This window comes from Perna viridis, chromosome 9 (genome assembly GCF_037379345.1).
Source record: "Perna viridis isolate PV_CMFRI_1.1 ecotype Kerala chromosome 9, ASM3737934v1, whole genome shotgun sequence".
Taxonomy (NCBI): domain Eukaryota; kingdom Metazoa; phylum Mollusca; class Bivalvia; order Mytilida; family Mytilidae; genus Perna; species Perna viridis.
In genome coordinates, this window is record NC_142453.1 from 41203833 (window position 1) to 41215955 (window position 12123).

Genomic DNA, 12123 nt, shown 5'->3' on the forward strand with positions numbered 1-12123 from the left:
ATACCATTTCAGAAGGCCCTCCAAATTTAGGGAGTATTCCATTACATGTTCAAATAATGTACAATTGTTTGAATCCAAATACTTCCTACATGTATTGATTCCTGAAATTTTTTTCAATGTAAAAGGAACGTTAAAGTGATTTTAGCAAATGAAAGTACAACGGTATTCCGTAAAATTGATCTACCATAGGAGCTATTTTTATCGTCCAATAAAAAGGCACACTCACTCGAAACCCACAATTAACGATACACGATCCCTCGAAACACGCACACGAAGCACACGATACACGCACACGAACACACGAAGCACGCTAACATGGAAATGTTACACGTTTCAGGAGGTGTAAGGGCAAGGCATGATTCCAAGTAAATTATTGTCAACAAAAATTGATAAGATTCAATAATGTATTTTTTCCTGGTCTATATATAATGCTTCCGATTGTGTTAATCGATTCAATTGTTTCACAATATAATGATAAAACGAAATTATTCATATAAGTATGAATGTACACGAGACGAGTTGGCTCGTAATTATTGGATTTCACTTTTATACACTTACAAACGGACTGACCCTGTCGGAGCCAAATGTATGCCCAAGGGAAGTCAGGTCAGTATTTGTTGTACATTTATCTATTACATCTTTGGATAATGAAATACATGTTAAGTGTAAGATCTAAATTATTGTCATCGTACAAGTAACATGCAGTATTTGTGTGTGTATATATTGGTATGAAATGATATAATAGATATTATTTTATTTCAGACAATAAACATGTCCGACACGTTATTTCGATGAATTAAAAGTTATCTTTATATCAAATGTCTCCGAACTTCATTTATAAAACCGTGTTAATACAAAATCAAAAAGTTATATTTGCTGTCGACAATTATTTTGTAAAACAAGTGTTTCAATGTAGATTGTCCTTGAAAAGTAAATCAAAATAACTGTTGAAAGTTAATTGTTATTTCATTGTCTGGCGATATTACATTTTGAAAGAAAAAAATGGAGTAAAACAATATATATCAAGGTAAACAAATTTAATGTTGTCTGTATTACAGTCGAAAGAAAGCAAATGGACAGTATAATAAAGTTCTGCAAATGATATGTTGTCCGAATTATATAGAGAGAGATAACCATTGTGAGCGTGAGTAGTTGTTAGCATATCATTTAAAATCTTTTGATAGAGTAACTAAATTCCTAATACACAAGTCACATCACTCACCGATTCAAGGATTATTTGACTACTTGCTTATTTTAGCTGAAGATAAACGTTGTATTTAACTCCTACTTAACAACGAACTTCATATTAACTTTACATTTTTTCGACTTACTTTCCGTGTTAATGGGAGAATTTAGGGTGCATTTTATACACCTGTGCAATGCATATCGACTCCTTTCTATTTCTTGTCTCCATAAATAGTCGGATGTGTTTCTTCTACTCTATTTACAGTTTTGGAATCTTGGTTCCCTTGATTACTCTTGGACAGAAGCTGCATAGTATTCTGCTGAAGCATCACGCTTAGAATACATAAACTTGACATTTTTACCATTAAACATATGTATACAGAGGTCATAACCAAGAAATACATGTCCTGAAAGTAACCCTCCCCCCAAAAAAAAACAAAACAAAACAAACAAACAAACAAACAAAAACAAAAACAAAACAAAACTGGATCGTCCATAAAACTGTATTGTTGTATCACTTTTTCGAACCACGTGCGCTTTGTTTAGCAACTGATCAAATTTCATGAGCAGTGCGGTAGCATGTTCATTTTCAATGACCCAGTATTATACATGTAAAAACAGAAGGACTTCAAGTCCATTGCTCTTGAGAAACCTGAGTTTTGTATTGTTGTTGAATTTTGATGTCAGATAGATTACCTTTGTTTATTTGTAATGTTTTCAAAGCATGTTCACCAGGATTATTCGGACATAACTGTAGTGTTGAATGTCTGCCCGGCACTTGGGGTTCCCAGTGCTCTAACAGCTGTAACTGTGTGGCTGAGAAAACTTGTGATGCCAAAATAGGATGTGTGTGTAAAGCAGGATTCCATGGAGAACGATGCGATCAATGTATGTTCGTAACATCTTTATCTACTTCATTGCAATGTTTTACTTTAAATTTACAAAAGTAACTAACTAATAATTTACACAAAAGTACAAAAATAAGTATTAATTAATTTCCATAGGTGACATGGTGATTATTTATGTTGGTTTTATGATTGATATTTGACGCTTACCCTACCGGTGCACCTGGTCCATGCTCCCAGTGTTTAGTGGAGTCCTAGTTGCTCGTTTGCTTATGTTACTCTGTATGTATGATTTTAGTTACTTTATGTTGATTGTTGTGTATGTCTGTTTTCCATGTCTGGTCTTTGTCCCTGGATCACATTCTTTTGATTACCGCTATAACCTTGGTTCCCTTGATTACTCATTCAAACAGATTTTAAATGATTATCCCTCAATTTATTTTCATTTTTATGAGATTTTCTTTTAATTCATTTTTATCAAGATGATATTTGTTTTTACTTACCGCACAAATTTGATTATTTGCGCGACACCTCATTGGGAGTGTCCAGTTGGCGTCACAAAATATTAATTAGCTAAGTGTAAACAAAAACGAACAGAAAAGTAATATTGTTATAGAAATATTTTTGGATTGTAGACATACAATTTAGGTACCTAGATGTTACGTTTTTTCTTTTAAATTTATGATACAAAAAGTCTAGTGTTTCAATTATTGCAGCGTGTATCGCTGGGAGATACGGAATAAACTGCCAACATGATTGTTCCTGTTCTGAGTACAGTGAATGTGATCCTACTGATGGGAGCTGTAAATGTAAACCTGGCTGGACCGGAAACACGTGTCATGACCGTAAGATGGATATTAATTCTCATTGTCGAAGCAAAAGCAATATAAACTTCGATTGGATGGTCAACGACGTACACTTTATTTTGGAATAGTCTAAGTATCTGAAAAAAAAAAAAAAAACAAAACAAACAAAAAATAACAACGTTAAGACTAAACAAACACACAAACTAAAAATGTCAACACTTATTTATGTAAATATATATACATGACAAATTATACCATGTCCCATATGGCTACATGTTGATGATGAACCAATTAGACCAATTATTACATTCCAGAATGTCCAGACCCATACTACGGACAGGATTGTAAGTACCAGTGTACCTGTGGCGATAGACAGTCCTGTCATCCTGTTACTGGGAAATGTATCTGCCCAGCAGGCTTTATAGGAGGAGATTGTCTCACAGGTATATGTATTGTTTGGTAAAGTTGTATAGTTTATTTGTCGTTTGATACATAACATGAACATAATTAATTTAAAATCATGTATATATATATATATATATTTGTTCCCAACCTATACATTTATTCCTTTGTTCTGGGAACATTATTGGAGAAGCATGATGTAGAATATAGTCGGTTAAATTTACACTGATCTTTTTCAGCATGTCATGAAGATAAATATGGTAGAAATTGCGAAGGAACATGTAATTGTAAAAATGGTGTGTGTAACAGTACAGATGGATCTTGTTCCTGCCTCCCTGGTTACTCCGGCAAACATTGTAATGAAAGTAAGACAAATTCTTAGAAGGAGGTATCTGTTTTAAAAATACATGAATCTGCCTGGATGTGAAGAACATTAAGTATCTAAAGTAATGAATTTAGGTTATACCCTGGTGCATTTGTTGTGATTAACCAGATTAGTTCGTTCTTCCATTATCATATTGTAATCAAACAAGATTTTTGTATATTTTATGAAGCCAAATACATGAACAAGTATAAAATGATATTCAACTGCAGAAATACATAAAATTTTGTCAAATTTCTTAACTGTATTTCTCTTGAGTCATAGTATTAAGTTACTCAACAACGCTGTTTGTTATAAATGCTCAGAGAATACTTTCTTTAAACCGTTTACTTTATAATACAAGTGACTTTGCGTTGTGATATTCGAAGAATGCAGTGATATTGCCATATGTTATAGCTGGACTTGAACGCGGCTAGTTAGATGGATGTTGAAGACTAAATGTCCATTCAAATATATATTGGACATTGAATTTAAAGTTTCCTATGCCATCATTCTTAGAACAATGTAAATGATGTCGATTCCATATGCTAGAGTCTTTATAAAACATCAAATGTTATTTCTCATAGATTGCCCTTCTGGAACATACGGTAATGGTTGCAGTAAGGAATGTTCCTGTCTGACCACTCGAAATTGTGATCCTGTAACGGGAGAATGCCTTTGTCCTTCTGGATTCCGGGGACCTGATTGTAATGCTAGTAAGTATCAGTATCTTGAAGATGAACATCTTTTTGGGAACCTATGAATTTGTTTCTCAAGGGCTCATTTAACATTCTTTTTCACAGGGTGCGACGAAGGTTATTATGGACCTGGCTGCCGCAAACAATGTGAATGTAGCAAGACCGGGACATGTGACCGATTTGATGGATCATGTGACTGTGACCGTGGATGGGTAGGGTCAACATGTGAACAAAGTAAGTATAGAAAATCTTTATGGACAAATTATTGCAAAATATAGGCAAATCAATTGCAAGGATTCCAATATGAAGTGTTGCATTAGTATTTTTAAATTCTTTTATCCCATGAAGTACATGGCGATGAATGATAAAAATATAAAAATAAGTGAAGCCGATTGAAATTCATTTCGGACAACACCATTTTCTTACCGTTTCCGTTACTGCTGTACTACATTCAGTTTTACATAAAAACAGCTCACTTAGTAAGTGTGATAAAGTACCAATTCATATTCACAATTCGTGGTGAAGAAAAACATACCACACAAACATTTTTATGATCTACATATGCTATATTTTTACGTAGAATAAAAGTCCTCTTTGTATTTAAATCTGCGTTAAAAAATACAACTCTACATTCGTCACCAACAAAAATCGATCAAATCAAGAGCGATAACTCTTGCCAATTTTAACACAGTCTAGAATGGTGGGTCCAGAAAGAGGCACCCACTTTTCACTGGAAAATTTGTAATTCGGATGTGTCAAATTAGAAAAAAAAGGCAAATAATGTCCTAGCACTCCCTTTCCGCAGGAACCTTGGATGGCACCCCTTATATTCTAAGTGTCTGGATCCGCCCCTGTTCTACTTTTTTGTATCTCAATATTGTGACAACCGACTAACTTCTTCTACTTTACTGGTTATATGGTCTGTAAGAACTGTTTTCTGAATGGAGAATAATAGTACATTTGGTGGGTTTTTGTTATGCATGAGTCTCATATTTATATTGTTCTGGTTAAGGATATTCATATCTAAAGGTACGATTTTTATACTTTGTTCAGGTGCATTGTGTGTTCCATAGTTTTATTGTTTGTATGAAAGATGTATGAATGAATGAATGTAGATATTCCATTCATTGGTTTGAAAGTTTAGACTCAGAGATATTTTATTGGTATAATAGTTACAGCACTTGATACATAACTGTAACTATAAACATTATTATAAATAATGATTCAGATATGGGAAAAATATACAGAAAATATTATTTTAATATATATTCTATTGTTTTACATAGAGTAATACTGAATATATTCAGCTATAGATATATGAAGTCATTATTGTTTTATTCAGATCCAGTATGAATTATATGTATTCTTACAAAGACTGCCACTGCACAGTTCCCGTGATCCCCTTAATTGAAGTAATAAATTATATTTTTAGAATGCTCAGAAGGTTTCTATGGGAAAAGCTGTCAATATTCATGTAGCTGCTCTGATAACATGACCTGTGATCACGTGACAGGGGATTGTCATTGTCCTTCCGGGAGGATAGGTTCCGATTGTTCTCAAGGTTTGTTAATTCCAATTGACAACCGGATCCTATCAATTATGCTCAATGAGTTGTGGTTAAACAATAAGCGTTTTCAATGACTTTGACGACAAATCAAAGTGTAGTTTACGACCTTACACGCACTAGACACCAGTTTTTAAATGAATTATTTTGAAGTTTAAAACACAGGGACAAAGTCAATAAAGAAACAATAAAAGAAGAGTTTCAGTAAAATCAGAGTAAAGTTCATAATTGATTTTCGTTTAAGCACGTGTTTCGACACATATAGAGTTCAGTACATCATTAGAACTATGAACCCGCACTTTGAAATAGTTTGGATACTACATTGGAGTCACAATAGTTGATAATGGAAAAATATGATTTAGTAATTGTTCTTTTAAAACATTTACAGTAAAATCTCTACCGTAACTACTATTTGACCCCTTTTGCATAATACCACTGAATGTTTATACTTCAGTGTGTCTCCCTGGTACATATGGGGTAGGCTGTGTGGAGAGATGCATCTGTCGCGATTGTGATCCTGTAACTGGAAGCTGTAACTCAAAAGAAACGCAGGAATGTATGTGTGATGGAACGTGTTACTGGCCTGCACTATTATAAGATTTTTAGTCCTTTTGCATTTAAATCTTGTTCCAAAAATAGTCTTTGGTTTATGTGCTTAATTAATAGATAATTTTACTTTGAACAATTAAATGTATTGGTCTACTTCATAGTGATATCAATCTATATAAAATCACTGATAGAAATGTTAAGATGATCATTACGTTTATTTAAAAACGAGATGTTTACATCATAAATATTTTATATTTGTCATACTAATCATCTAAAAGAATCAGGGAAATATATGAAAAATTTACCTTTATTTGTATTTCATCTTTTGATTGTAGCGCCGCCGATGACTATTTACTATGCATTAGGCAGTGGTGCTGGTGCCATAATTATCATAATAGCCATGTTTTTCCTCGTACTACGTATCAGGAAAAATTACAAAAAAATGATCACAAGTGACAGACACGGGAAAGGAGACGGCAGCAGCGTTTATGACGACATAGATGACTATGCTGAAATTTCCTCATCAAAGATGTTGGACAATTATCCGGCTAACTATGTTGACCCTAACGACGTTAAACCGAAGATAAAACCTCGGCAACCATCCAGGAAGAGATCTACTTATAAATACCTGTCGATAGCTGAAATTGACGGACCGGCAAAGAGTCCTAAGGCACACGACGATGATGCTACAGACACTTACACAGGGTTGGTTACTCCGGGCGGAGACAGAGTTGTAAGCTCTAGCTACCAAGAACTGAATAATGTACGACATGCTAGACAATCGAGCGAAGAGAGTTCGGAATCCAAATCAGGATACCTAAAACCCGGAAAAAAAAGTAGCACTGAAGGCAGAAAACCAAATGAAGATAGATATACTGTTGATTCTTCTGATATATCCAACCCCGATTACATGGGAATAGACAATAATGTTCAAACAGACGGGAGTAGTACTGATTCAAGTTCGGGATATCTTAAACCACAGAACAGCAAAAATATAAAAAAAAATGGCAAAATGGAAAAACAAAGATCTCTGAATCATGACAGTAAGTCTAGTGAGGAGGAAACAACTAGTATCAATAGTAGTGAGTCTGAGTCTGTCTACCTCAAACCTGAACACAAAGCTAGTGCCAGATGTAAAGATTTAAAAATGGACGACTATGACAGACCAGATGGAATCTTGTCTATAAACTATGAGAAGCCGATGGGAAAACAATCAGAGGTAAATGCATATGGGACTCTGGAAAGGAAAGAAGACTATGACAGCCCAAAGGCATTCCTGGATATGAACAAACATTCACCACCAAAGGATCCATACGATGGAAAAGATCATTATGACACACCTGTTAACAGAAATGGTGTTTGTGTGACTGAGTATGATTCACCACCAAAGCTACGGCTCAATAATCGAAATGGTAGTCTGAAAAGAGGATCTGATCAAACAAAACAAATCGAGATAAACTATGACATTCCTCAAAGTTTTCTTCAGAACGTTAGCACCATTAAACACAAAGAAGATGACGACAGAAAGAAGCGACCTAAAACCAAACAACGAAAAGAAATTGAGTGTGATTTTCCCTCCACTGCTCCTACCAAAATAATTGACTACGATTTCCCCTCTGGTGCCCCTGTTAAAGAAGTAAACTATGATTTTCCCTCAGTAGATAAAGAATGTAATGGCACAGAGCTGAAAAATGTATACCGGTGATTATGAAACACCGCGTAAGGCAGATCTCAAGGAAAGGCCTTTGAATCAGACTATCAATTGCCTCGTCTGACATCTGGTTCTTCAGACTATGACATGCCAACTAGTATAACCATTTCAAGTCCACCAAATATAAAAGCAGAAAGGGAACAACAAAAACTAAACGCACCATATAAAAGATCAAAGTTTACAATGTCAACAAAGATGACACCAGTGACAATATGCCACTATTACCCATACTGGTCGGTCTGACGAATCAATTGATTTTAACTATGACATATTGATAGAAGATACTGAGATTTGTCTATATTATACTGTTTTGACGTGTACATTTGAATTGAAATTACTTTTCTATATAATTTATATACATCTTTGTTTTTATTTAATTTGATCATTTTTTGTGTGTGTGTAAAGAATAATATGTAAATAAAGCAATTCTTTTTCCAAAATTGGCTTTTGCAGAACTTGACCTAAATATTTTGAATACAAGATATAATTTCCATGTACATTTATTTTTTTTATGTCATTCCCCACATATTTCCTGTCTGAATTGAACAAGCGATTGACAAACTAAGATTAGTAATGTAGTGTGAAACTCTTTCTGAATCACATACAAAAAGTGATCTTGGTTGATATTTGAAGTTAATAATTAATGAACTGTCTGATTTTTGTTATTATCTTTGTAATTATAAACACCACATTTTACATGTCTAATATGACAAAGTCCATGGTGAAAAAAAATTCACATTTAACAAATGCAGTGGACAAACGAATAGTTTCCTCAATATAGCAGATGATGTTCATAACTCTTTTATAAATTTTTATCAATATAAGTAACAAAAATGAGAATTCTGCCCGAGGTATCACACTTAAGATATTTTAATAGCAGTGATAAAAACGAAGAATACTCCCTGGGATATTACAGTTAAGATATTTGAATGACAGGGACAGTTTTAAAATAATACATCCTGAGACATCATATTTTAGATATTTAAATAGCAGTGGTAAAAAAAATAATACGTTCTGAGATATCACATATAATATTTTTAAATATTACAGACAAAACAAAATAAGAAAGAATACTCTCAGACACAGAAAGTTTAATTAACAGTGACAAAAATAAGACCAAATACTACTTCAAATTAAAGTGACACAGACACAAAACAAAGAACACTTCCTGGGCATCACACTCAATATACTTAAATAACAGGAATATTTCATAGGGTATCATATTCAAGACACTTTAATAGCAATCACACCCCTTCCAACGAAATAATAAAAAAAAAAAACAACAAAATACAAAACATAATAAAACAAACAAATAAAGACTCGATATGTTTAAATAACTAGAACAAGTACGTATACTAACGGAAAAGCTTTTTCCTACTCCAAACAAATGATAATCTGCTCATAATGTGTAGTTTATAAAATATAAAAATAAGAAACCGTTCCAAGAATTTTGTACAGCTAGCTTGCTTTACTTCATAGATGCCCTTTTCAGTTATCGCAAATCTAGACGACCAACGCCATATTGTATAACAATTTTTTCTACTTCATCAATAAAAAAGAAAGAAGTAGATTTTGTAGGGACTACATGAAAAATAAATTGCAAATTTGAATACAGAAATTAAATAAGAAAAACCCGAACATGCATTACAGCTATAAACGACCACAAACCAATGAATGCAAATTTCTATGTTTATTTTATAACTTGCTTCAACAAAGGAAAACAAAAATATACCATACCTGTTAATCAAAGTTTAAAAAAAAAAACTAATTGTTTCAAGTATGTTGAAGGAACTTAATGTGACTTATTAATCGTGGCGAGTATTAAACAACAAGAAAGTCAGAAATGTTCAGTAACACCTGCAATTTATAAAATAATTCCACCAAAACATGTAAAAATGCACGTTATAAATTATGTGTCTATTCGATTTGAAAGAAGCAAAATTACAATATTTTAACTTTCTGGCATGCCTTAATCATTGAGCAGTTACCTACGTGTTTCTGAATGACAATAACGCATGCTTATATTATCAATTACCAGTCCACCGATCTATCGTTTTAATGACAAATGAAGTGAAAAAGAATAGATGTTGATTTAATCAAGAGAGGACTTTCATATTAAAAAAAACATTCTGAAATAGACACACACACACACACACACCGCTAGGGTAAGCTTTCTCTGCTTTTCTTGAAACACCCACCGAGTTGCGCAGAAAAAGTCAATGATACTTACGGTTCCAAATTGATACAGCTTAACGATCCACAAGTTCCTGATGACTTCAATTTTGTAGCAACAATACCCTGTTCTATAAGCCTAGGCGTAAGAAGTCCGGCGCGGTACAAGAAGTCTGCGTAGTTGCGGCAAACTCTTGTAGAACACATGAGCTGTGATACGAAAACTCAATACGCAGGTACTGAAGGGATATTCAAGATATGAAATAAGAGTTGACAATACGGAATGAAAAGGTCATCGCTTTTCTCGTATAGTTTGGTAAATAGTTTTCCTTCACCACCGACCTCTAAATGTAAGTCAAAATATGAAGCTAACTTTACAGTGTTGTAGTATCCTTTATGTCATATTATTCGGTGTAGAAGTGATGAATCAATTCCCCGACACTAGGATTGTTTTACGATAATACGTCATCTATTATAGCGCAAACTGAGATTAAAAGATCTAGCTAAACGATGTTCTTTCTATTGGATTAGATCACATATAAATTCGCAATAATAAGAGTGTGGGCATTGGTCAATTTGTTCACATTAGAATGCCAATAGTGTGTTGAAAATTGCGTCAACCGCAGTTGTTTAAAGCCTTACATCATCATTTGTTTTGCATAACAACTCAGGAAAGGCAACTTTGAAATATAGGAAATATTTTAGGCATATCCGAACCAAACATAGCCGTTGGTTTTAGGAAACTGATTACATTCCAGCCAATTGTAGACGTCGTCCAATCAAATGACGAGCTGTCAGGACCTAATGTCTATAAAGTTTAAAATATGTATAGATGAAAATACGTTAAAATGATTATTTTTTGATAATCTAACAAACCATATAACTAAAGATGGATTTAAAAATTCTTCAATAATAAGTCAATATGTATAAATAAATTTTATATGAACATTTATTGTGCTATCAGGAGATTGTTTATGCCTATTCATTGTGGATAAAATGTTCTGAGTAAGATTAAAATAATGCCTGACCCTGATCAAGGCGTGGCGCATAGAACTTTAAAATTGTCCAACGCCGATGTCCTAGATATTTATTGTTGCTGCTTTCCATGCATACCTGCTTATAATGTTTGTTTTATTTTCTTTAAAGGACGACCAATGAGAGGAATAAACTAATAACAGTAGTGTTTTTGTGTGTGTAGAATATCTTCGACAAGATAGCCGATGAGTTTGTAAGTTTATGATAAAATGATCAAATTGTATCTAGAAAAAAAAAACAACAAAAAAAAAAAAACAACTCACTCCGTTTTAATTTAATTAGTACATATACACATTTGCATGCGTTTTTGGGAAGACAGCTTAATTGTTTCTTATAATATTTTGCCAACAGTCATTTATTGGGTAAGAAAATGCATACTTTCAAATAAAATGGAGAAAAAAACTATAATATGCACTATTATCTGGAAACTCAATGAAGAGTTATAACAAAATTTCCCATTTTCTCTGTAATGCTGGTAAGTATGGATGTCAGAACCCTCCGTATATATGAAAGAGTTATAATTTGATAGTGAATACCTCCTTATATTGGAACTAACTTCACATATTGGCCCCTTTTGTCAACTTTTTTTCTTAACGGGACACTCTAAGTTATCGTCATGGGTGATTCACTATATATAGGTTACGTTCTACACATTTTTGTGTAAGCTACAAGAAGTGTGATTGTTAATAAGATAGACATTGGCATAAATAAAGATACATTTTATTTCTAGTTTTGTCGATATATATACTTTAATTTTGTCTAACTTTCACGTCTTTAAGGATATTAATGTGTATC

At 33.2% G+C, this 12123-nt stretch overlaps 1 protein-coding gene across 3 annotated transcripts; it reads left to right on the plus strand.

Moving 5' to 3' along the window:
* The first annotated feature begins 267 nt into the window (after positions 1 to 267).
* LOC148608546 (uncharacterized) lies at positions 268 to 8774 on the plus strand. 3 transcript variants are annotated; one of them, XM_088545750.1, is made up of 11 exons: positions 268 to 365; positions 1059 to 1144; positions 1909 to 2073; positions 2747 to 2875; positions 3151 to 3279; positions 3478 to 3603; positions 4187 to 4315; positions 4403 to 4531; positions 5730 to 5858; positions 6316 to 6417; positions 6746 to 8774. In XM_088545750.1, the coding sequence occupies exons 1-11, from the start codon at positions 316 to 318 to the stop codon at positions 8113 to 8115; spliced, it is 2544 nt and encodes an 847-aa protein (XP_088401876.1). In that variant the 5' UTR covers positions 268 to 315; the 3' UTR covers positions 8116 to 8774. The 3 variants fall into 3 exon arrangements, with proteins under 3 accessions (XP_088401876.1, XP_088401875.1, XP_088401877.1); XM_088545749.1 differs by lacking the exon at positions 268 to 365 and adding an exon at positions 420 to 606; XM_088545751.1 differs by lacking the exon at positions 268 to 365 and having other exon boundaries at positions 1451 to 2073.
* Positions 8775 to 12123: the final 3349 nt, after the last annotated feature.

Coding starts and splice junctions, on each gene's coding strand:
- LOC148608546 (XM_088545749.1), top strand. CDS start 500: ATGAATGTACACGAGACGAGTTGGCTCGTAATTATTGGATTTCACTTT. Junction 2,074..2,746: donor TGGAGAACGATGCGATCAAT/GTATGTTCGTAA, acceptor CAATTATTGCAG/CGTGTATCGCTGGGAGATAC. Junction 6,418..6,745: donor CTCAAAAGAAACGCAGGAAT/GTATGTGTGATG, acceptor TTTTGATTGTAG/CGCCGCCGATGACTATTTAC.